Here is a 25,147-nt window from a genome sequence, read left to right as displayed (position 1 = left end):
GCCCTGCTAAGGGGCGCCCAATTAAAGGTGTAGTTTGTCAAGTGTTCGTGACGCCACCTGTGGTGTTCGGTCAGGGTGACCGATGCTGCATAGGGGTCCGCTGGGGTGATGTGATGGCAGCTAGATGGAATACCTTCCCACAGGTGAAGTATGTCCCCAGGGCTTCCCAGTAAGGTAGATGATGATGGTAGGTCGCAGTAAATAATGAGGACACAGGGTTGCAGTCTCTTTACCTTTTACTGTAGACTTCAGCTTCCACAATCCAGAGCACTGCTAACAGGGCTGGCTGAATCCGGCCGGTCCGAAGGCACATCCAGAGTTCCCTTTGCAGGTGGAAATCAGTAGCCTTCCTACTAGCGCCTGTGTGTTGTAGTACTTCCCTGCTGAGCACCACGGGATAGTCCTCACAACTGTCGTGTATGTTTCTGTTATTCTCTCTCTCCGTCCCCCAGATGATATGGATAGGACCCGTATGATGGGGTAGGCCTGGAGCTATTTTATAGGGACCCTAGAGAAGCCCCTCTCCCACAATTTGCCTCCGTTGTCTTCATTAGGTTAAAGGTCGGGCAGCCAACTTGGAATTAACTGTCCTGCCGTAGTTTGAAGTAACGCGTAGCGCCAATTACTCCCTCGGTGTTCCGGCCACCGGCTACGCGCCTCAGAAGGATGTTGCCGATCTTAAGGCAGGACTCCTCCTGGTATTATCTCCTTGTGCTGTGATCCACAATATACTCCGCTTCTTGTCCTTTCTTAAGATGCTGCCGCAATGGGGTGCAGGCGCAGCTCCGTAACGTTCTATCTCTTGCTAAGTCTCTGTCAGGATCCCACCCCTGACAGGGACCTCTGTCTGCAGCTCAGATGTTCCTCCTTCTCTCCCTGTCTGCCTGACAGGTCTTCCCTGGGTCTCACCCAGTCAGCTTTCTCTCTAACTTCCTATCCAACCCCCAGTTTTACCCGAGTGTGAGGAGTGGCCTAATAGATAGGACCTTTTGCTCCCCCTGGTGGCCGGATGGTGAAGTGTAGTGTGTGACTGTGATACCTGGTCAGGTGAACTCCTTTAGTGCCATCAGACGTAACATCACTCCCCCTGGTGGAAGAGCGACAATACTGCAACGACAAGGACTCTGGGGCGCTGCACTTTCCCCCGTTAAATCCAGTACTCCCGGAATGGGAAAAGAAGAACAACAATACATGTTAGCAAAATACATACAACATTTTTGAAATGCTGTAAACAATTAAATATAACAGTGCTTCCCTTTATGGGAGGTGAGGACACTTGAACGTTGCAAACAAAATATATTTACATTGTGCTTAAGATTTTAAATTACACTTATCAATCTTTCTAACTATAAATAACTGTTATTACCCAAACGGGTATGTTATCTACTAAGTGCAAATATAAAAACAGTACTTTTCTTTTAAGGGTGTGTACCCACTAAAGGCATGCTATAAAACTCAAAAGTGCAAATTAACATTTTCTTTATTTTTCTCTTTTACCTTCACGTATGCAGGACTATCTGTCTACCCCTCCGGGCCTACTGCATTCTTCCTTTAGTCTAATTCTATGAAACCTAGCAATTACTTTAACTTCAATTTTATTTAAAGAACATTATCAACACTTCTATTCCTTATCACTATCTTTACTAACTACATACTATCACTATATAAAACATTATTACTATCTAGCTATTTAAGGCAACATTATCATGTTTTAGGCTAAGTGCAACAGATGAACATTCCCTTTAAGGGGAACCAAGTCTCTTTTGATGTAGTGCAAATCACCAATTTGCAAGTCTGTTCAAAGCAAGAACTTCCACGCTGTAATCAAGAACAGTCTCTTCAAAAAGCTCTTCTTTTTGTAAAACCAGTAGGGAGCACCTTTAAGAAGGTGCAAACTATATACAGCGACAGTTTGTGAACCATTCACCGTCCATGATTCGGCAGTCTTTTAGAACAATGATGAACTTGTGCAAACTGGAAACAATAGGGATCCCGGGTCAACAAAGGGATCCCTTTAAGAAATAACCCTAGACGGGTTTAGCAGCAAAACAACAGGAAACATTTTAAAATAGCTATGTACATACTCAGGTTTCCTAGGTTCATTCTTATAATTCAGGAGGCGGCCTCCACCAGGGCCTTACCTGACAGGTGGCCGCTGTGGCTTGGGAAGACTTGATTCTAAGTCCACTCCCGGCGCTTGGTGCACTCCGTGAGTCTGTTCTTTCTGCATGACCAGGTCGTGCGCGGCAATATAGGTCTGGGTGGTCCGATGGATGATGCCAGCGGCGGCAGAGGCTGCCGCAGCCGCGTCTGCGGCAACTTCCTCCCCGATGGTTCTGGATACCGCCAAGAGAGTTGTGCATCTTTGCATATCCCGGTATCCCGGGCCCACTATCCATTCCCCTTTTGGTACCGGTGGTAGGTTACCGCGTCTCACGGCTTAAGGACGGAGTCTTTACCTTGTCCACACAAGCAGGCCTCTACCTCCTCCCGGGTGATGTGGACCCTCACCGTCGACCCGATCTCCTGGACAAAACCTTTTCCTCTCTGGGGCTGGTAGACGATCATGACACCCCACTTCGGCAAGGAGCCATCCAGCAACTCGCCTCGAGCCTCCCGCTCCACTTCCCGCTGATACTCGGCGATCAGGTGGTTCCGGTACTCTCCCCAGGGGAAGGGTCCGAGGTCAGGTCCCCCGGTGGTCTGGGGTCGGGCGGTGAAGACGCCGGGGCTCCAGCGGTCTCGGCGGTGAGCGAGGCAGGTGAGGGAGGGATGCGGGCTCCCGAGACGCCACAGCACCGGGTACCTGCACTCGTGGCGACTCTCTCGACACCCCTCCACTCCTCTGAGGAAAGTGCCAGGGCCGGTGGTCGCGCAGGCAGCGCGTTCTCCATAGGCAGCTCCAAGGGGTCCAGGCTCTCCAGCGCTGGCATGTCGGAGTAATCCTCCGGTGACGGGGGTCTGTGCGGGGCCACTCTTTTTCGGAGGTCCCCTCTGGTCGTCGGCTCCATTCCCTCTGAGTCATAGTTTCGTTTCTTCGGTCTCCGCCCGCCATAGAGGATCAGGAGGCGGGTCTCAGCTGCTGACGGACAAGTCCTCAGAATACAGAAATATTTAGACTGGGCGGCCATTTTTCTTCGCGCTTCTCAATTCGTTCACGCCCACAAATCCACGCCCTTCTTCTTCTCCTGCGCTCCTCGTGGCGCTGTAATGGCGACGGTTTTGGCGGGAATTTTTGGCGGCAAATTGCAATACACAGTCTTTGCAATAAATCACAGTTCAAGCACAATTCAGACACAGTTCCAAGGCACACATGACCCGATTTTTCAGGCTTAAGTAGATCCTGTTCGTGATGCCAAGATTTGGATCGCCCCAAGGCGCAGGGCAGTGGGGTACTCGGTACCGGGTCCCTCTGTCACGGTTCTGGGGATGTCCCGGTGGCCTGACCCGGTCCGTGGCCCTACTGAGGGACGTCCAAATAAAGGTGCAGTTTGTCAAGTGTTCGTGACGCCACCTGTGGTATTTGGTCAGGGTGACCGACGCTGCATAGGGGTCCGCTGGGGTGATGTGATAGCAGCTAGATGGAATACCTTCCCACAGGTGAAGTATGTCCCCAGGGCTTCCCAGTAAGGTAGATGATGACGGTGTAGGTCGCAGTACATAACGAGGACACAGGGTTGCGGTCTCTTTACCTTTTACTGTAGACTTCAGCGTCCACAATCCAGAGCACTGCTAACAGGGCTGGCTGAGAACGGCCGGTGCGAAGGCACATCCAGAGTTCCCTTTGCAGGTGGAAATCAGTAGCCTTCCTACTAGCGCCTGGGTGATGTAGTACTTCCCTGCTGAGCACCACGGGATAGTCCTCACAACTGTCGTGTATGTTTCTGATATTCTCTCTCTCCGTCCCCCAGATGATATGGATAGGACGACCCGTATGACGGGGTAGGCCTGGAGCTATTTTATAGGGACCCTAGAGACGCCCCTCTCCCACAATTTGCCTCCGTTGTCTTCATTGGGTTAAAGGTTGGGCAGCCAACTTGGAATTAACTGTCCTGCCGTAGTTTGAAGTAATGCGTAGAGCCTATTACTCCCTCGGTGTTCCGGCCACCGGCTATGCGCCTCAGAGGGATGTTGCCACGATCTTAAGGCAGAACTCCTCCTGGTATTATCTCCTTGTGCTGTGATCTCGTTTCTCACTTCTCCACAATATACTTTGCTTCTTGTCCTTTCTTAGGATGCGTCCGCAATGAGGTGCAGGCGCAGCTCCGTAACGTTCTATCTCTTGCTATGTCTCTGCCAGGATCCCACCCCTGACAGGGACCTCTGTCTGCAGCTCAGATGTTCCTCCTTCTCCCCCTGTCTGCCGGACAGGTCTTCTCTGGGTCTCACCCAGGTAGCTTTCTCTCTAACTTCCTATCCAACCCCCAGTTTTACCGGTGTGTGAGGAGTGGCCTAATAGATAGGACCTTTTGCTCCCCCTGGTGGCCGGAGTGTGAAGTGTAATATGTGACTGTGATACCTGGTCAGGTGAACTCCTTTAGTGCCATCAGACGTACCATGCACTCCCCCTGGTGGAAGAGCGACAATACTGCAACGACCAGGACTCTGGGGCGCTGCATATAGATCAGCTGTCATGTGCCTGGAAAGATGTGGGCTCAGCGCCAGAGCCCGCACCAAACAGGGGGTGTCTGACATCGGCGTACTATTATGCCCATTGTCATAAAAGGGTTAAGCAGGTGATCCTTTGATACATGGTAATGGTTCTAGCTGTGGGAAGAGCAGCAAGTGGATGTAGGGAGACTTGATAGGCTGTGCAATGCTCCTCTAGGGATTTATATAGGACCCCCTGTCAGAGGCCTCTCACCCAGCCAACCAGTTCTCTTGCTTTGAACTGATGAGAGGCAAAAAAACCCAAACAAGTTTCTGGCTTGGCTTCCTATCATAAGCTATTTAAAGGGTTGTCATTGATTATTACCTCCAATATGTGGCACCAGAGTTCCTGTTCTTTTTCACTGAAGCCTTTGCTTTCATACTTAATTAGTAGTAGTGGGAAAACCTCTTTAACCCTTTGCTTTTCCCTTTTTGCAATTTCGTTTTGTTGTAGGGCGAGTTACATTTTTCTGAATGACACCGTTCATTTTATCATAAAATGTCTTTAAAAAAAATCTGAGGAAAAAAATCCAAATAGGGTAAAATGGTGGAAAAAAAATAACGAAAACACAATTCCACCGTTGTTTTTGTGGGTTTTATTTGTGCGCCGTTCTTTGTGTTATATATAATGGCCCGATGCCGTGTGTCTTCAGATCAGGATGATTTCAGCCATTCCAAAGTTGTATGACTTTTTATTGATATTATTTTGGGGTGGGTATGATGTTTTCATACCTTATTGCATTTTTTGACACAGTTGCAGCAACCAAAAATTGTATGGGTTAATTAATTTAATATTTTGATAGGACTTTTATAGATGCGGTGATGCTGAATATGTTTAATTGAAAAAAATAATAATTAATTTCTTTGTTTTTAAGGGGGGAAAATGGCGCTACCTTCCAGGCCAGGTCTGTAAATGACGCAGTGCAGTTTAAGGGGTTAACAGCAGCAGACGGAGCTGTTAGAGGCAGATAATGGCTGTGTAATACGGCCAGCGTCTGCCTGCTATTATAAAGGCTCAGCTCCAGCTCCTGAGTCGGCATCGAACATGGTACGTTACAATGTTGAGAAGGGGTTAAATTCCCAGAGGAGCATTGTATGACATTAACGACTCCTTACATCAGTGCGGCGCTACCCACCTTGAACCTGCCCAGGCCTCCTGCCCAGCTTGCTTTGCACTGATGAGGGGCAAACACCCTGGCACACGTGTTTGCAAATGATAGTATCATAGCTGCAGCAAGCAGCCCAGTAAGTGACCTTATAAAGGAAGAGCACTGGATACTTGATAGGGCACCCCAGCGTTCCCTTTGTGAGGGTTATCGTGTGCTTTACCTATATCGGATACACAAGGTTTATAAGACACCACTATTTTTGCATAATATTGGGAATCGAGATTCTCCTGTCACGGGTATGTCAGAAGCTGCAGACAGTTGCACTGCATCCAGCTGCAGAAGGTCTCTGCGTTTGGCCAACACCTTCATAACCCTTCTGACTCATTGACCCAGTGGAAACCTTTCTCCAGCTCTAATTAACACAGCTGGACCTGGGTGTTTATAGCCGCCCAGCCTGCTGCTTGGAATCAACGGTGATATTTCCATTTTCCCCTGTTGAGGATTGAAGCTATTGCAGTCGGCTATCTTCCTCTTTGGTGTTGCTGGAGGATGTCTGTCTTTCTCTCTGAAGCTACTCAAGATAAGTGTTCCCCTAATTTGTCTATCCCATCTGTTTTTAGTGATAGTGGGGATTGACTAGTGCATACCCCATCCTTTCCTAAGTAGGGCTTATTGCCAGGGTCAGGCAGGGATTAGGTTCCTGCTCGGCGATAGGTGCAGAACCTATGTAGGGATGTTTAGGGCAGACAGGGTGACTTAGGTCTGGCTAAGGATCTCCACTCTCCCCTTCCCTATTGTTGGGCCCCTTCCCCTCATCCTTTCATGTTGTACATAGTCTTTCCTACACTGTGCGTGATGTCTCCCTTGAGATGCAGAGCACACAATGCGGATTTGCTCCATGCGACGTGTTCATGCTCCCATGTTGTAGCGCTTTTTGAGGTGGATAGTTACACTGATTAATACAGTTTATTTTGGTTAGAGACAGGACCTGATGTCCATCCATACCTACACCCATACCCACATGAGATCAGGATCCTTTCCCACAAAAGCAAAAAAGCGCACAGAATATAACCAATATCCACTCTAGGCTGCAAATATAAATTTTATTATATATTATTTGTGAAATGTTATATATAAAATCATAATTCTCAGCAATTTACATAGTAAAATACATAACAATCACATAAAAATATGGGATCACAGTATAGACTAGATACAATGGTCCTCATGTATGAAGAACTGTTAGCAGCCAATTAGATTACTGCTTTGTATCTGTATTCTGATTGGTAACTATGGGCAACACCTCCCGCTCTAGATGGTATACATTAGCAGAGAGCCGGCCCACAAGGAGCTTTCAATTTTTTTTACATGTACTACATTTTCCACAGCTTAGAAAAGTGTTTATTGCCCTGATTTTGACTTTTTTTTTTATAACTATTTTCTCCATGTACAAACTATCGACTCTCCATTCTTGCCCAAATAGGGACAAATAAATAGGGACCTGTCATCAGGTCAAAAGTGACCAATTTTTTTACAAATTTTTTTCACACTGCTTCCTTATGATTCCACAGATATGAGCTTTTTCTATTTAGTGTTAATTTTTATGGTCTTTACCAAGGGTGCCACGCTCTCAGGATCCTCTGGGGCGTATCTTTAAGGCAGCCATGCCTTATAACCCTGTGAGTCAAGCCCCGTTAATAAAAACCATAAAAAGTAGTGCTAAATACAAAGGCCAATATCTCCTGAACCGTATGGTGGATTAGAAAAAATCCTCTTTAGGTTCAGGTACTAGTCTAAATTGGGCCTGTGGGCAAGTATGGATTCTCATTTTCATGGTTTCTGCTTACTTTCTTTCCAGTACCTCTGTATTGAGACCCTGATCCTGAGAAAGTCACTTACATGCTGAAAAACTGGAAAGAAAACACATTTTTAAATTGAAATCGTTCCATTGATCGTCTGATCATTTGCTACCAGCTGTACGTTTTCCCTATAGCGGCCACTGCTGGCCAAATGTAGTATTGCATGGTGGGAGCTGCTGATACCTAGTGACTTTCTGATGTGACTCTATAAAATACACTACATTTGCTCTATTATGCTTTACAATTCACGTCTTCTGGGTAAAATCCATTGTAACTTTTCCAAAATATAAAAATATGACCTGTCTATAAAAGTAATTGAGAAAAATCTTTGCACTGATATAATTGGCTCAGCGTGTCCAACATCATAAGGGTGATTTATATACAAAGGATAGAGTCCATGTAGTCAGCCTTTACCAGTACTTGACCGACCATGTACCGGTAACGGTCTGGGTGATGGATAATGGGGCTTATGGTATATTCACAGCTTGATCCTCCTTAAACGTTGGAATCTTCTTAAATTCACTCTGTTTCTTTAAGAATAACTGTGCGAGGATGTGGTCGGATGTGGCATGGAAATAGTCATCCATATCCAGTGTTTCCAGCTGCCAAAAATGCATAAATTTGTTTAGAAGGTCATATAAAGGTAGCAGGCAAAAAATCATAAAAAACAGAAAAATAGTAATTACAACATCGCACCTGGTTTCCGGTACTGAAGGCCAGAATCAAAAATAAATCCTCAACGCACGAGCTTTTGATGTAATGCTGAGATCCAATTGGGAAGAAAAACACATCACCGACATCAACTGGGAATTCCGGGACGGGTCTGTCTCCAACTATTCCAATCTGGCAAATAAAAAACATATATAGATAGCCTATAAATGAAACAGGCACAGGTAGTACTGCTTCCTTGTCTCTCCATGTTAATGATGTAAGTACAGATAGTACTGCCTCCCTGCTTCTTACTGTAACTAATGTTGGTAGAGACAATCTTGCCTTCCTGGTTTTCCCTGTAAATGATAGTACTGTCTCTTTAAATAATGTAGGCACAGATAGTGCTGCCTTCCTTTCTCTCTATGGAAATTATTTGTAGATAATATTGCCTTACGGCTTCTTTCTGTAGATAAAATAGGTACAGGTAGTACCCCCATTATGGTCTTTCTGTAAAAGATTTACAGTAGGTGCAGATAGTATCGCCCCTTTGTCTATCCTTGTAAATGAATAGGCACAGATATTACTATTACCCCATAACTGAAACTAGAAATGGTATTACCTCCTTGTAAATAATATGCCAACATTTACCACTATGTCGCTGTCTTTAAATTATGTAAGCACAGATAGTACTGCGTCCCTGTCTCTCCTGTAATTATATATATATATATATATATGTAATTATATAGGCACAGATACAACCATCTCCTCGTCTCTCCTTGTAAATGGTCTATGTGCAGACAGTACTGCCCCTCTATCTTTCCTGTAAGTTATATAGGCATAGATACCACTATTGCCTTGTTTTTCTCTGTAAATGATTTATTACTGCCATCCTGTCTCTCGTATAAATTATATAGGCACAGATACAACCATCTCCTTGTCTCTCCTTGTAAACTCTCTATGTACAGACAGTACTGTCTCCCTCTCTTTCCTGTAAATTATATAGGCATAGATATCACTATCTCCTTGTCTTTCTCTGTTAATGATTAATTGCTGCCTTTCTGTCTCTCGTATAAATTATATAGGCACAGATACAACCATCTCCTTGTCTCTCCTTGTAAATGGTCTATGTATAGACAATACTGCCCCTCTCTCTTTCCTGTAAGTTATATAGGCATAGATACCACTATCGCCTTGTTTTTCTCTGTAAATGATTTATTACTGCCATCCTGTCTCTCGTATAAATTATATAGGCACAGATACAACCATCTCCTTGTCTCTTCTTGTAAACTGTCTATGTACAGACAGTACTGTCTCCCTCTCTTTCCTGTAAGTTATATAGGCATAGATACCACTATCGCCTTGTTTTTCTCTGTAAATGATTTATTACTGCCATCCTGTCTCTCATATAAATTATATAGGCACAGATACAACCATCTCCTTGTCTCTCCTTGTAAATTGTCTATGTACAGACAGTACTGTCTCCCTCTCTCTCCTATACGTTATTTAGGCATAGATACCACTATCTCCTTGTCTTTCACTGTAAATGTGTTAGTACTGCCTCCCTGTCTTATAAAGGCACAGATACAACCATCTCCTTGTCTCTCTCTGTACATGATGTAGACACAGACAGTACTGCTCTTTCCTGTAAGTTATATAGGCATAGATACTGCTATCTCCTTGTCTTTCACTGTAAATGTGTTAGTACTGCCTCCTTGTCTTATATAGGCACAGATACAACCATCTCCTTGTCTCTCTCTGTACATGATGTAGACACAGACAGTACTGCTCTTTCCTGTAAGTTATATAGGCATAGATACTGCTATCTCCTTGTCTTTCACTGTAAATGTGTTAGTACTGCCTCCTTGTCTTATATAGGCACAGATACAACCATCTCCTTGTCTCTCTCTGTACATGATGTAGACACAGACAGTACTGCTCTTTCCTGTAAGTTATATAGGCATAGATACCACTATCTCCTTGTCTTTCACTGTAAATGAGTTAGTACTGCCTCCTTGTCTTATAAAGGCACAGATACAACCATCTCCTTGTCTCTCTCTGTACATGATGTAGACACAGACAGTACTGTGTCTCTCCGGCTACCTGTAAATGATGTGGGTGCAGATAGTACTGCCATCCTCTCTTTACCTGTAAAATATGTTGCTCCTCATAACATTGCCTCCCTGTTCCTTCTAGTAAATAATGCAGGAACAGATAGTACTGTGGCCCTGTATCTCTCTATAGGTACTTTAGGCAAATATATCGCTGCCTTAAAATGTATATAGCTCTCGCATGTTGTATAGTATCACACATATCGATAAAAGGAGCAATCCCGATATGTGCAGCCATTAGTGCAGATGAATGGTCCTGGTGGCCACTGTCCCGATCTCCTGCATGGACACTTACATGGCCACATCCGCTGATGACGTATCCCATCTCGTTTGCGTTGAAATGGAAATGTGGCTGCCTCAGACCGTTTGACTTTATTAGGAGGGTAGCCAGGGTAATCGTGTCAGCATGCTGGAAGAGAAAAAGACATGTTCTCAAAAGTCCTCAAATAATTTACGGAATTGGCATAAAGAGGAGAAAGAACTTCTCTAATTGACCTTCAAAGCCAAAACTTCACCACATCAACACCCTAGACCTCCAGGGAAAATGAACATTAACCCATAGTTCTCCTAGACCACCATAAATAATAAATATTATTATCACCCCTTTTTTTTTTACACGAGACTTGGAATTGCATACAGAACCACTCTAGACCACCAGGAGTATTATCAGGACTACAGTCAATAACTCCGATACCTATAGATATTAACCAATAATCACCCTAGACTACCGTGAATACAACAATATTATTACCGCCTTCTGTGCCTTAGACTAGTTAATACCTGTTCTACCACCAGAAATATTACCAGAACTACCATCACTAACCCCTAGACCTCCCGGGATAATAGATATTAACCAATAATCACCCTAAGCCACCATGGATAAGAGATAAAATTATTACTCCTTTCTTCATCCTAGACCAGTTATTAACTATTACAGCACACTTGTCCACCAGGAATATTACCAGGATTAATGTCTAACCATTGATCTCCCCAATAATCACCCAAGACTAACATGGATAAAAATACCGTAATATTATTACCCCTTCTCTTTACTCAATACCAAGATTTACCTGTAAAACTACTTTCCAGATCACCAGGAATATTACCAGGACTACAATCAATAACCATTAGGTCTCCCAGGATAATGACTATTACCAATAATTCCACAAGGCCACCATGGCTAAAAGATAACTCTATTACGCTAGACCAGGTATTACATTGCTCTAGACCACCAGGAATATTAGTTAATAGGACTACCATCAATAATCCTTAGACCTTCCAGGTTAATAGCTATTAACCTATAATCCCGAGACCACCATCGATAATAGATATAATCATTATTACCCCCTTCTGTACCCACCAGGCATTAATTGATTGTTACATCACTCTAGACCACAAGGAATGTTACCAGGATTGCCATCAGTAACCTTAGACCTCCCTGGATAATAGATAATAACCAATAATCCCTTTAGACCACCATGAATAATAGATAGCATCATTATTACCCTCTTCTTTTACCCTAAACTGGGCATTAATTGTTTCATCACTCTAGATCACCAGGAATACTACCAGGATTACCATCACTAACCCCCTAGGCCACCCAATAAAAAAAATGCAGTGTATTACTTACTGAATTGATGGATTCACTGTAAACTTTCTCGTTATCGCTAAGGCCAACTCCATTTTTGCGGTAACGAGACCATTGTATGGCTCCTCCAGGGTAGAGGTAATTTCTAGACCCTGAAATGGACCACACGTATAAATACATACATGAGTCAATCAGCAAGAAATGGTTCCATAAAAGTAATAAAGATGCCAGAAATGTTTTTCATATACCACCACAACTCAACTATAATAAGGGCAAAAAGGGTAATTGGCCCGGGGTCAAAATTTCAGAAGTGTCCAGCGATACCTGTAAATAGTCGAACACTGCTCTGAAGTTGGCCATTTTCGACACTGGTTTTGGTGTCCACTGGGGGGGATCCAGATCGAATTAGTGGATAAACTTGTATAGGCCTAAATATAAACTTTTTTGGATGCCTATTACCCCACCGCGATAACTCAACCCTAAGGGTATGTTTCCATGTGCCCGAATGGCTGCGCTTTGGACACCCTGGATACCCCGCTCCGCCCAAAACACAGACGGAATAACCGCATCCTATACATAGGACTGTGGTATTTATCTTGTGGAGACGGAGGGTCTCCGCAAGATAAATAGACATGCTGCAGTCTAGAAAGATGCGCCACATGTCCGGATACGCAGGGCTGCTGGATGCAGCCATGCACACATAGTAGAGACGGGATTTCATAAAATCCCCTCCACTATGCTGTAACATCTGGACGCTGCTTATTGGATGCTGCGGCTGTATGCAGCGTCCAATCCGCAGCAAATCCTGATGTAACACACCCCTTGGAAACATACCCTAATGAACGCTCGAAAAACAATCATTCACACAAGCGAAAGATAAAAAAATACAAAGTTTTATGTAGAAACTTGAAAAATGGCAATACAACAAAATAGAAAAGTTATGGCTTTTGGAAGAAGGGGAGGAAAAAAACCCAAAAAATGCAAATATATATATATAAATATATATATATAAATATATATATATATATATATATATATATATATATATATATATATATATAAACTCTGTTAATGCCGTTGCTAACACAGATTATAAAGTTGTATAAAGTTAGAGAATGTTGAAAAAATTTTGTAATAGACAAAAAGCGCAAAATTATAAAAAACACTGTGTTGATACCATTCCTAGGAGAGTTTATAAAGTTCTATCAAGTTAAAAAAGTTTTAAAAAGTTAGAAAAAAAGCAATACAGAAAAAAAACTGTGTTAATGCAGTTCCTAACACAGCTTATAAAGTTCATTAATGTTGGAAACGTTAAGGGAAAAAAATATAGAAAGTTCATTAATGTTAGAAAAGTAAAAAAAAAAAGAAAAATATATAGAGAAACTGTGTTAATGCCGTTCCTAACAAAGTTTGTAAAGTTCAATAAAGTTAGAAAAGTTAAAAAAGTTAGAAAAAAGTTAGAAAAAAACAAAAAGCGCAAAAATATGGGAAAAAAAGTAAAGTTAGAAAAGTAAAAAAAAGTTAGAAAAAAAGAAAAAAAAAAGCGCAAAAATGTAAAAAAACCTGTTTTAATGCCGTTCCTTACAGTTTATCAAATGCTATAAAGTTAGAAAAGTTAAAAAAAAGTTAGAAAAAACAAAAAGCGCAAAAATATAAAAAAAAAATTGCTATTGCCGTTCCTAACAGAGTTTATAAAGTTCATTAAAGTTAGAAAAGTTAAAAAAAAGCTAGAAACATTAGAAAAAACAAAAAGCTCAAAAATACAGAAAAAGAAACTGTGTTAATGCAGTTCCTAACACAGCTTATAAAGTTCATTAATGTTAGAAAAGTTAAAAAAAGAAACAAAGAAGAAAAAAATATAGAAAAACTGTGTTAATGCCGTTCCTAACAAAGTTTTTAAAGTTCAATAAAGTTAGAAAAGTTAAAAAAGTTACAAAAAAGTTACAAAAAACAAAAAGCGCAAAAATATAGAAAAAAAACCTGTGTTAATGCTGTTCCTAACTCAGTTTGTAAAGTTAGAAAAGTTAAAAAAGGTTACAAAAAAAGTTAGAAAAAAGCTAGAAAAAAAGTTAGAAAAAAAGAGAAAAAAAACAAAAAGCGCAAAAATATATATAAAAAACTGTGTTAATGCCGTTCCTTACACAGTTTATAAAGTTCTATAAAGTTGTTTAGCAGCCGGACATAAGAGGTCGACCTGACACAAAGCTGCTCTACGGCCCGGTCTGTCCTGAAGAAGGTGAACTAAGGAGAAGCTGGCTGATCAGCCCCCACTTCTGGGGTGGAGGGTGCAGGATATTTTCTGTACCGCTACGGCCGGCACAAAATGTGTGTCAGCGTTTTCTTGAAAGTTGAGACAATCTTACATGAAATGACCCAACATCTGCTACTTTTCATCTAAGGAAAGGGAGACGTTCACATATTCCAAGAAATGTAGCTAAGAAAATATTACAACACATGACCCCGACCTCAGTCAGTGTAAGGATAAAGAACCCATTAGGTTATAGGTAACAAAATATACAGTATATGTTTGATTTAAAGGGATTGTCCAGTTTAGACAATGTATTTTTATATAGCTAATTATGGAATGTTCAGGATCCGCATCTCTTTTCCTTGGGTCTCTATCTCTGGAGGACCTGTCCTGTCCGGCATTGCTTAGATAACCCATTGATATGAATGGGCATAGTGTAATACTTCATTTCTCCTGCGGTGTCACTGCAGGGAAACTAAACACTTACCATCAGGGATTCCCACAGATCCCAATTGATCAATGAGATCAGGTGTAGGGAAGAGACCCTCATAACAAGTTGGGAGGACCCTTTTAAAGTGCCTTTACCTCTTCAAAAACCCAAGTTGATCCAAAGACTGCTGGTGACCCACAAGGATCCACCTACTTACTGTCGGCTATGTGGTTGTGCTGGAAACATGTTATACAGATTCCTGGGTCCAGCCCTTAGTCTCCATTATTTGGCTGAGCTCTGCTGATGAAGATGACAATACCCAATGAGCGCAGTGATTGGCTGCAGCGCTGTTAACGTGGTAATCACTGCTGCAGACAAACAACAGAAACCGGCACTGCTGCCGAGACTCGGCATTGGTCCCGGGGAGGGTAACTAAAGCACAAGTCTTTAAGTAAGGCCCAAGATCATAGCAATTTCGAGCCAAAAACTCCACCCAAAAATGGCTGTCCTGCTTATATTTTTGAGAATGACGCAAACCTCAAAATACCCACAGGAAGCAATTACATCAAGTATAGGAAACATTTACCCTTCAAGTCATGAAAATACTGCCAGACTTTGGAGTCGCTGGACTGGACATAGCTGGCGTTCTGGATCAGCTCCACCAAGTTTTTCGGGAGATTTATCGCCTGATCTGCGATCGGTCTCTTGAAGGTTCTGATGAAGTCTACACCACCTTCTGGCTGAAAAGTGTAAAAAAAATCACATTATTATCAACTTGGGCAAAGTAACTTCAAAGTAAGCTGCACATGTGACAGAAGTCAGCGCTGGGAGATATTGTCCTCCACCCCCAGATAATCCTGCCACGTGTGCAACCGGTGCAGCAGCAGGAAACGGGTGGCACGACTGCCACCCGAAAAGTGACTACTGCCTATTGGATTGGGGGTAAAGGACGGAGCTAATGAATTTCATGGACCACATAGAGTTCTATGATGAGCATAGTATAACAGTGGGGATAAAACATCAGGGAGCACTCGGCCGCATTATACTCTCGTGTGAGCGAGCCCTTAATGTAACTCTGATCATTTTTGACCCAAGGCTAAGTTCCTAGAGAGTAGGACACTCGTCATAAAAAAAGTCATAAAAAAGACCCAGATCTCAAAGGCGTGCAGCAATGAAAATGAACATTTTTTTTCTTCCACTAATGGAAATAGCTGTCCATGTGCAGCTTGTATTTATATACGGCAGCCTGCCTCAGCACACAGAGCCGCAGTGTAAAGCATGGGGGAGGGGAGAACTACAACCTGAGCCTTTATTGAGGCAGGTCGGGCATTTTGGATTACGTTTTTGGATTGGCACTGCATTATGGATCTATACAACATAAACTTACTATAGCTGGTCTATAGTGCCACTATATGGTGCCATCATGTGTACCTGTACATGCAAACATACATAAAATCACACACATAGGTACAGTATGGGGTTTAGATCAATATGAGCACTGCAAAATGGATCTATACAACACGTATCTGTAGAATGACCAACTCTATAGTACCGCCATATGGTGCCATCATCTGTATCTGTACATGCAAACTTGCATAAAATCACACACATAGGTACAGTATGGGGTTTATATCAGTATGAGTACTGCAAAATGGATCTATACAACACATATCTGCAGTATGGCTATTGTATAGTACTGCCATATGGTGCCCTCATGTGTACCTGTACATAAATACCTGCAACAAAATGGTGTATATTAGGGAACACATAGTAACACTAGATGGTGGCCCGATTCTAACACATCGGGTATTCTAGAATATGTATGTAGTTTAATTATGAAGATTTCAGAATAATGCAATGAATACACAGGATTCAGCCAGCCGGGCGTGACCAACTAGCGAAGAGTGGTTCAAATCCTGCGCCAAGTCGTGGCCGGACAGCGTCTGTCGCTGATTGTTTGCGGCCGGCCGCGACCAATCAGTGAAGCCAGGGCCAGGTTTTTGAGGGCCCCGGGCGAAAGAGTCTCACAGCCCACGTAGTATATAGCACAGCCCACGTAGTATATAGCACAGCCATGTAGTATATAGCACAGCCACGTAGTATATAGCACAGCCCACGTAGTATATAGCACAGCCATGTAGTATATAGCACAGCCATGTAGTATATAGCACAGCCCACGTAGTATATAGCACAGCCCACGTAGTATATAGCACAGCCATGTAGTATATAGCACAGCCACGTAGCATATAGCACAGGCACGTAGTATATAGCACAGCCCACGTAGTATATAGCACAGCCATGTATTATATAGCACAGCCACGTAGCATATAGCACAGGCACGTAGTATATAGCACAGACACGTAGTATATAGCACAGGCACGTAGTATATAGCACAGCTACGTAGTATATAACACAGCCACGTAGTATATAGCGCAGCCCATGGAGTATATAGCAGCCACGTAGTATATAGCACAGCCCACGTAGTATATAGCACAGCTATGTAGTATATAGCACAGCCATGTAGCATATAGCACAGGCACGTAGTATATAGCACAACTACATAGTATATAACACAGCCACGTAGTATATAGCACAGCCACTTAGTATATAGCAGCCGCGTAGTATATAGCAGCCACGTAATATATAGCACAGCCACGTAGTATATAGCACAGCCCACGCAGTATATAACATAGCCACGTAGTATATAGCACAGCCACATAGTATATAGCCGAGCCACATAGTATATTGCACAGCCACATAGTATATAGCACAGCTACGTAGTATATAGCAGCCACGTAGTATATAGCACAGCCACATAGTATATAACACAGCCCACGCAGTATATAACATAGCCCACGCAGTATATAACACAGCCCACGCAGTATATAGCACAGCCACGTAGTATACAGCACAACCCACGCAGTATGTAACACAGCCCACGCAGTATATAACACAGCCCACGTAGTATATAACACAGCCCACGTAGTATATAGCAATGTGGGCACCATATCCCTGTTAAAAAAAGAAGTAAAATAAAAAATAGTAATATACTTACCTTCTGGCGGTCCCAAGATCCAGCCCAGGCCTTTAGCTATGCTCCTCGCGACGCTCCGTTCCCAGTAATGTCTTGCGGCAATAACACATGATCATGTAGCGGTCTCGCGAGACCGCTACGTCATCACGGGGCGTTGCCGCAATGCATTCTTGGGACCGGAGCTCGAAGGAGCGGGAAAGGCTGCCGCGGACGCCGGAAGGTGAGAATATAATGATTTTTTTTATTATTATTATTTTTAACATTATATGTTTTTACTATTGATGCTGCCTAGGCAGCATCAACAGTAAAAAGTTGGTCACACTTAGAGGGTTAATGGGAGCTTTAATGGACTGCGGTACACCGCGTTATGCCATGGTGCAATGCAGTCCGTTTAACGGACTGGTAAAACGCTATGTGGGCGCTGACTGAAGGGGAGTATGGAGGGGCACTGACTAGAGGGGAGTAGGGAGGGGCCAATTTGCGTCCGGACTGTGCCTGTCGCTGATTGGTCACACCCAGCTGGCCGCGACCAATCAGCGACGCGTGATTTCCGTGACAGACAGACAGACAGACAAACAGACGGAAGTGGACCTTAGACAATTATATAGATAGATGGTGATATGGTAATTTTATAGAGCCTACAAGGTGGTTTGTGGTTTCCATAGAATGCATAGTGCTGCCATATGGTGTCTCCATTTACACCTGTCTATAGAAAAAACAGCCGCACACTCCATTTATACCTGTATGTGAATGTGTACAAAGATCCCGTGTAGTAGGCACACAGAGGCACATTATGGGTTCCAGAGTATTATCAGCACTGCATGGGTTCATACCACATATTTAATATAGCAGCTCTATAGTGCCGCCATATGGTGCTTATATGTGCTCCTGGACATGAAAACCTGCTTAAAATAAAACACGGAGCTATAGTGCGGACACCATATGCTGATGGAAACTGCAGGATTGACATATGTCTGTAGCAAGGCTGCTCTATAGTGCCGCCATATGTAGTGCCATAAATACCTGTAAAAAATAACATGTCATGGGGAAAATATAGTCACAAAAATGGTACAGTATGGGCCCATCATAGTCGATGGGTACTGCATTATATCCTAAATGTAATATGGCTACTACTATACCATGTATCCACTATATCCATACTGCCGCCATATGGTATACATAAAATGGCATGCAGTAGGGGCACAAATTAGCACGTGGAGGTCCCATATGGGTCACAAGCATACTGCACAGATGTACTATTGCTGCTCCCTATTAATGGTCTCATCTGACAACTGACCTTTAATGACCTTGAAGCTATGTCTTCGGGTGTCATGAAAAACGCGTCGTCCACATCCAGAGTGTTGAGCTCGTCGTGAGTAGTGAAGAAGAGGGCAAACACACAGTCCTCCTCGCCTACGTTCTTCATCCAGTGTAGCGTGTTCTTTGGGAAGAAGACGACCTGTCCGGCCGTCACATTGTAGGTGGTGACTTCAACGCCTCCGTCGTCTACTACGCCGATCCAAGCCTTGCCCTACAACGTGCATAAAGCCGTCATATGGATGAGGAAACAGTGACTAATAATCTCTTGTCCTCATCATAACACAGGATAGTCTCACCTGCACCATGAAGCCATGCTCGTTGGCATTGAAGTGCCAATGTGGGACCCTCAGCCCTTTACTGACGATCCTTAATGTCCCGAAGGACATTTTACATTGATGTTGATGGATGCTGGCACCGAACTGCATCTCCGGTATACTGTTATAATCTTTGGGGTTGTCCCTGTAACGGGCCCACTGCATAGCGCCTCCTTCAAATTCATAGAGCTTAAAAAAAGAGAGAAGCTGAATGTTATATGACCGGTCATTACACAAGTAGTGAATGTCAAAGTCAAAAAATAGAAATTTGGACAAAGGTCAATACAGTCTCCCAGATCAGTCTCCTATTAGTGGTGTGAACGTGTTAATATCCCCAAGCACCACAACCATGAACTGAGGGTCTCACCACCCATTTATATGAGGGTGTCACCACCCATCTATGTGAGGGTCTCAGTACTCTGCCTGAAGGTCATACCACTTGACTAAAGGGTCCCACCCCATCTGTCTGAGGGTCACACCACTCATCTTTCTGAGGATCACACCACATGTCTGCTTCAGGGTCCCCCACATCTGACGAAGAGTCACATTACCAATCTTTCTTATGATCACCCTAACCATCTTTCTGAGTATCACCTCACCTATCTTTCCTGGGGCTGGGAATTGGGAAGAGTAAACGAGTATTAGAACTGTAGTTTTCCTCCTTTTATTGACACCACTGACTCACATTTAGATGTTAGAGGGGCCAACGAGTAGGGAAGTCAGCAGTTAGCCCAAACACATGGTAAGGGTGAGCCTCTAAGGACAGTTTGGTCCTATCGTCTTTGCTGTGAAAGGTGTAAACTTTCAACGACAGGCATGGAACTAGCCCAAGGATCATGCCTACCTACCCAGAGGTCAAGTTCCAGGCCTGTAATTGACCCACTACATTTACAGCTAGTATAAATCAAGGTGGTACATAGAGCAAGGAGGTAACCCTTAGCTAAAAACATCTTCTATTACTGGTTCTTGGCACCCCATGCCACCATCCCCAAGACAGAATAGCCAGATGCTTGATGACCAATCCATTGTAGGATTTAAGGTAAGGGCAACCGGGCTTCTAGTTCATCTTACCCCCACATATTTTTGTATTTTTACGATTTGGAGTCACTGTGGATGAGGAACGTGTCATGGTCCCATTGTTGATGCCACCAGGGACATTACACCCTACATAATAATAATGTATTCATATTGTACAATCACTACCGGATAAATAAACCCTATTCGTCACCATCGGTAAAGAAGGCCAGACATGATATCCCCGGGAGGAGCTCGTTAGACCAATCCTGTAGCCACCTGGATACTTAAATAGTCCAAAAATAGGACCTTCCATAGACATCAATGGAAAAGAATCCAAGAAGCTACACTGATACTACAATTTTAAGCTATTCTATTAACTATTTAATGACTATGTTTTCATCTATTTCATCAAAACTATAAAGTTCATAAAAGTCGACATGTGTAAGGACATCTCCCTAAAACACAGAACACGTACATTTTTGCAATCTGCGTGGATGAAATTATAAAAACATAAGTACATGGCTAACGTAATTTAGGTGACAGAAGTGTTTTCATAAGGTCATGAAATAACATTACAGAGGTTTGTGTGAGGGCAACGTATGTCCAGAAAGAAGGTAGTGTTCACATAGGTGATGACATAATGTTTCACAAGACAAGTCCTCGATAGACCCCCTCATACTGCTAGATATATGGAGGCAAAGAAGGGGAAGAGAAAGAGTAAAAGAGAATAAGGAGCAGAGAAAGAGATACAAATAAAGAGAGGGAGAGAAGTAAAGAAAATGAGGCAAAGAGAAAGAAGGAAAGAAAGAGAAATAAAGAAAGAGTAAGAGAAAGTAAAGAACGAAGAGAAATCAATAAAGAAAAAGAAAAATAGAAACATAAATAAAGAAAAATAAATATAAAGAGAGAAAGAAAGAAAGAAAGAGAGAAAACTTGAAAGAGAGAAAGAAAGAACTTGAAAGAGAGAAAGAAACAACTTGAAAGAGGTAAAGAAAGAAAGAGCTTGAAAGAAAGAGAGAAAGAAAAAAAGAAAGAAAGAAAGAAAGAAAGAACATGAAAGAGAGATAGAAAAAAATGAGCGGAAGAAAGGGTGAAAGAGACATGTTACATAGAAGACTTCACAATTTTTACCCTCGTTGACAGGATATTTTGCCAGATGTATAGAATAGATGATAGATAGATAGATAGATAGATAGATAGATAGATAGATAGATAGATAGATAGATAGATAGATAGATAGATAATAGATAGATAGATTATAGATAGATAGATAGATAATAGATAGATAGATAGATAGATAGATAATAGATAGATAGATAGATAGATAGATAGATAGATAATAGATAGATGATAGATATATAATAGATAGATAGATGATAGATAAGAGATAGATAGATGATAGATAGATAGATAGATAGATAGATAGATAGATAGATAATAGATAGACGATTGCTAGATAGATAATAGATAGATAATAGATGATAGAAGATAGATAGATGATAGATAGATAATAGATAGATAATAGAAAATAGATAGATAGATAGATAGATAGATAATAGATAGATAATAGATGATAGAAGATAGATAGATGATAGATAGATAATAGATAGATAATAGAAAATAGATAGATAATAGATGGATAATTTATAGATGATAGATAGATAATAGATAGATGATAGATATATAATAGATCGATAGATGAGATAAGAAGTGTAGAACTTGTCTTAAAGCAGTTGTCTCACGAGGGATAATTATTCTTGTGTGATTCTCGGGTCACACATCTATTGGACATTTATTGCACAACCGCCCTTTCCCACCGTGCCTTCACAAGATGGTTCCTGATGGCCTTTGTAGCCCAGAAGTCTTATAATAATAATAATAATCTTTATTTTTATATAGCGCTAACATATTCCGCAGCGCTTTACAGTTTGCACACATTATCATCACTGTCCCCGATGGGGCTCACAATCTAAATTCCCTATCAGTATGTCTTATCTGACTTGTTTCTCACCAGTTGTGACCTTACCTTACTTTTACCAACTTGATTCATGAAGTAGAACCGTGGCTCGGTGAGCGTGGTGGTGGTGGAGTTGCTCTGTGGGAGTCTATCAGTCCCGGAGACAGAAGGATTCATTACCGGTTGAGACGTCCCCTGACCAAGTGTACCCACATACACCAGACATATGATCAGCACTCCGATCGCGGTGGTAATGAGACAAGCCAAGAAGCAGACCAAGAAAATTTTCAGCAGAGACCAAGATTTCTTTTCCTCCTGCAAGAAGAATACAGAAAAATGATAATGTCCTGGCCGGAGCCTTTAGTTGTTGTGTCTTCTATTATATTGACTGTTCCTCAGTATGAAGGGTCCTGACATTTTCCTTATAGGTCAGTATTTCAGTTTCTGGACTAATTCTCGATTACATTGGGCATTTTAGAATGCACTCATTTCTGATAAGCCACACCTTTTCATTTAAGCCACACCCACTTGTCTCATCGTATGCAAAAAGTGTAGCTTGTGCTCCTTTTCTTTAATAGTGCACTGATCTAAATCTTCAAGATCTGCTTGTACTGTTTTGGCCTTAGAATTGTAGTAATTTTTCAGATTGAAGGATGAGTTCAGGATAAAGAGGAGAAGAGAAGTGTCTCATGAGTGGAGAAAGACACAGATTTCTCTAGAGAGATATGTTATATAGTTTATTATATTTGCTTGCACTATTGTTTTCTGTAAAGTTTGCTGAAAGTACAGTGACCAGTCAGTAAGAGTCGTGATATTTAATCACTTCCCAACATGATATCTAAAGATAAAATTAATTAACCTGTATAGTAAACATTGTAAAGAGAACAAAAAGATCGAAAAGATCAAAACGAGCAAAACATCTAATGCATTCCAAAACGGTATCAATAAAGTGTTCAGTGTGCCACGCAAGAAGCAAACCCTCACACAGACCCATCTACGGGAAAAATAAAAAGCAAACCCTCACACAGCCCCATCTACGGGAAAAATAAAAAGCAAAACCTCACACAGCCCATCTACGGGAAAAATAAAAAGCAAACCTTCACACAGCCCCATCTACGGGAAAAATAAAAAGCAAAACCTCACACAGCCCCATCTACAGGAAAAATAAAAAGCAAAACCTCACACAGCCCCATCTATGGGAAAAATAAGAAGCAAACCCTCACACAGCCCCATCTACGGGAAAAATAAAAAGCAAACCCTCACACAGCCCCATCTATGGAAAAAATAAGAAGCAAACCCTCACACAGCCCCATCTATGGGAAAAATAAAAAGCAAAACCTCACACAGCCCCATCTACGGGAAAAATAAGAAGCAAAACCTCACACAGCCCCATCTACGGGAAAAATAAGAAGCAAAACCTCACACAGCCCCATCTACGGGAAAAATAAGAAGCAAAACCTCACATAGCCCCATCTACGGGAAAAGTAAGAAGCAAAACCTCAGACAGCCCCATCTACGGGAATATAAAAAGCTGCAAGTCTCTGAAAATGACAACACAAACCAATTTTTTTTTTACATAATTCAGTTTTAAAACATATATATATATATATATATATATATATATATATATATATATATATATATGCTTGGTATCAGTGAAATCGTACTGATCTGAATAATTATACTGTCTGGCTGTGTTTTCTTTATCAGTCCACCTGAATGATAGCTGACTACAGTTGTGTCCTCATTAGTTCCAGCAGTAACTGGAGAGAATGGAGATAGAGTGAAAATAGATGGATAGATAGGTACGTGATTGATAAATAGATAGATAATAGATAGATAGATGATAGATAGATATATAGATAGATAATAGACAGATGATAGGTAGATAATAAATAATAGATTGATAATATATAAATAGATATATGATGGATATGTTAAGTACTTACAGGCTTATATTCATGATAGATTGTCTGTAGACTTTTATTGGGATATGTTTTCTTAATTCCATCGTCCTGCATCTCGAACCCTGCATTGTCCATGTTGTCGGACCTGTGAGTTGTCGGATGCAGCCCGTGCTCTGTGTGCAGCAGCTCTGCCTCCTCCGGGCACCGCACAGCCTTATATATCTGCAGCACAAGGAAACAAGTGCTACAGAGGCGTCAGGTATGGGGCAGAGCAGGAGGTGCCGGCAGGTCACCTCACCTCCAGAGCTGCAGTTCCTCAATAAAGAGCCCATGACTCATTCTCCTAATCTGTCACAAAACACAACAGGAAAACTTAAGAAATCCAACATTGATCACTTCATAAGAAATTTCACATGAGCTATCAGGAGGACTGTGTACATAGAAGGGTCAGAGAGAGCAGCCCTGCATCAGCCAGAGAGAAGCCTGCAGTGTCCCTGTGTGTAGTGGAGAGGAGCCTGACATGTGCAGTGTATGCACCATATACACCATGTGTATATATATAAATATATATATATATATATATATATATATTTATATATATATATATATATATATATATATATATATATATATATATATATATATATATTTATCTTTTACTTTTTAAAAATTACAAAAAGGAAAATGGGCAAATGCAAAAGTTTGGGCACCCTTGGAGATTTGTGTGCTCGGTTAGGTTTTACCAAGGTTTCAGACCTTAAAGGGCCACTGTCACCCCCTCCAGCCGTTATAAACTAAAAGAGCCACCTTGTGCAGCAGTAATGCTGCATTCTAACAAGGTGCCTCTTTTAGTTTTTGGTGCATGTATTCCCAAAATAAAGCTTTTTATAACTTCTTCAAAATACCTGTCTTTGGCCAGGGAGGCAGGTCGCCGCCCCCATCGCGCTGTTTTTGC

The 25,147-nt window shown here is 42.0% G+C and overlaps 1 protein-coding gene across 1 annotated transcript; it reads right to left on the bottom strand.

The window, feature by feature from the left end:
- Window positions 1–6,843: 6,843 nt before the first annotated feature.
- Window positions 6,844–24,389, bottom strand: DYNAP (dynactin associated protein). Its single transcript, XM_077282361.1, has 9 exons — window positions 24,235–24,389; window positions 22,355–22,600; window positions 19,294–19,500; window positions 18,975–19,208; window positions 15,230–15,383; window positions 12,008–12,117; window positions 10,673–10,786; window positions 8,315–8,461; window positions 6,844–8,220 (listed from the first exon to the last, which is right to left on the bottom strand). Exons 1-9 carry the CDS (start codon window positions 24,325–24,327, stop codon window positions 8,086–8,088), a joined length of 1,440 nt encoding a protein of 479 aa, XP_077138476.1. The 5' UTR covers window positions 24,328–24,389; the 3' UTR covers window positions 6,844–8,085.
- Window positions 24,390–25,147: the final 758 nt, after the last annotated feature.

The sequence above is a fragment of the Ranitomeya variabilis genome, chromosome 1 (genome assembly GCF_051348905.1).
Source record: "Ranitomeya variabilis isolate aRanVar5 chromosome 1, aRanVar5.hap1, whole genome shotgun sequence".
NCBI lineage: Eukaryota > Metazoa > Chordata > Amphibia > Anura > Dendrobatidae > Ranitomeya > Ranitomeya variabilis.
Note: the sequence above shows the minus strand (reverse complement) of the source record. Positions and strands in the feature narration are given on the sequence as shown.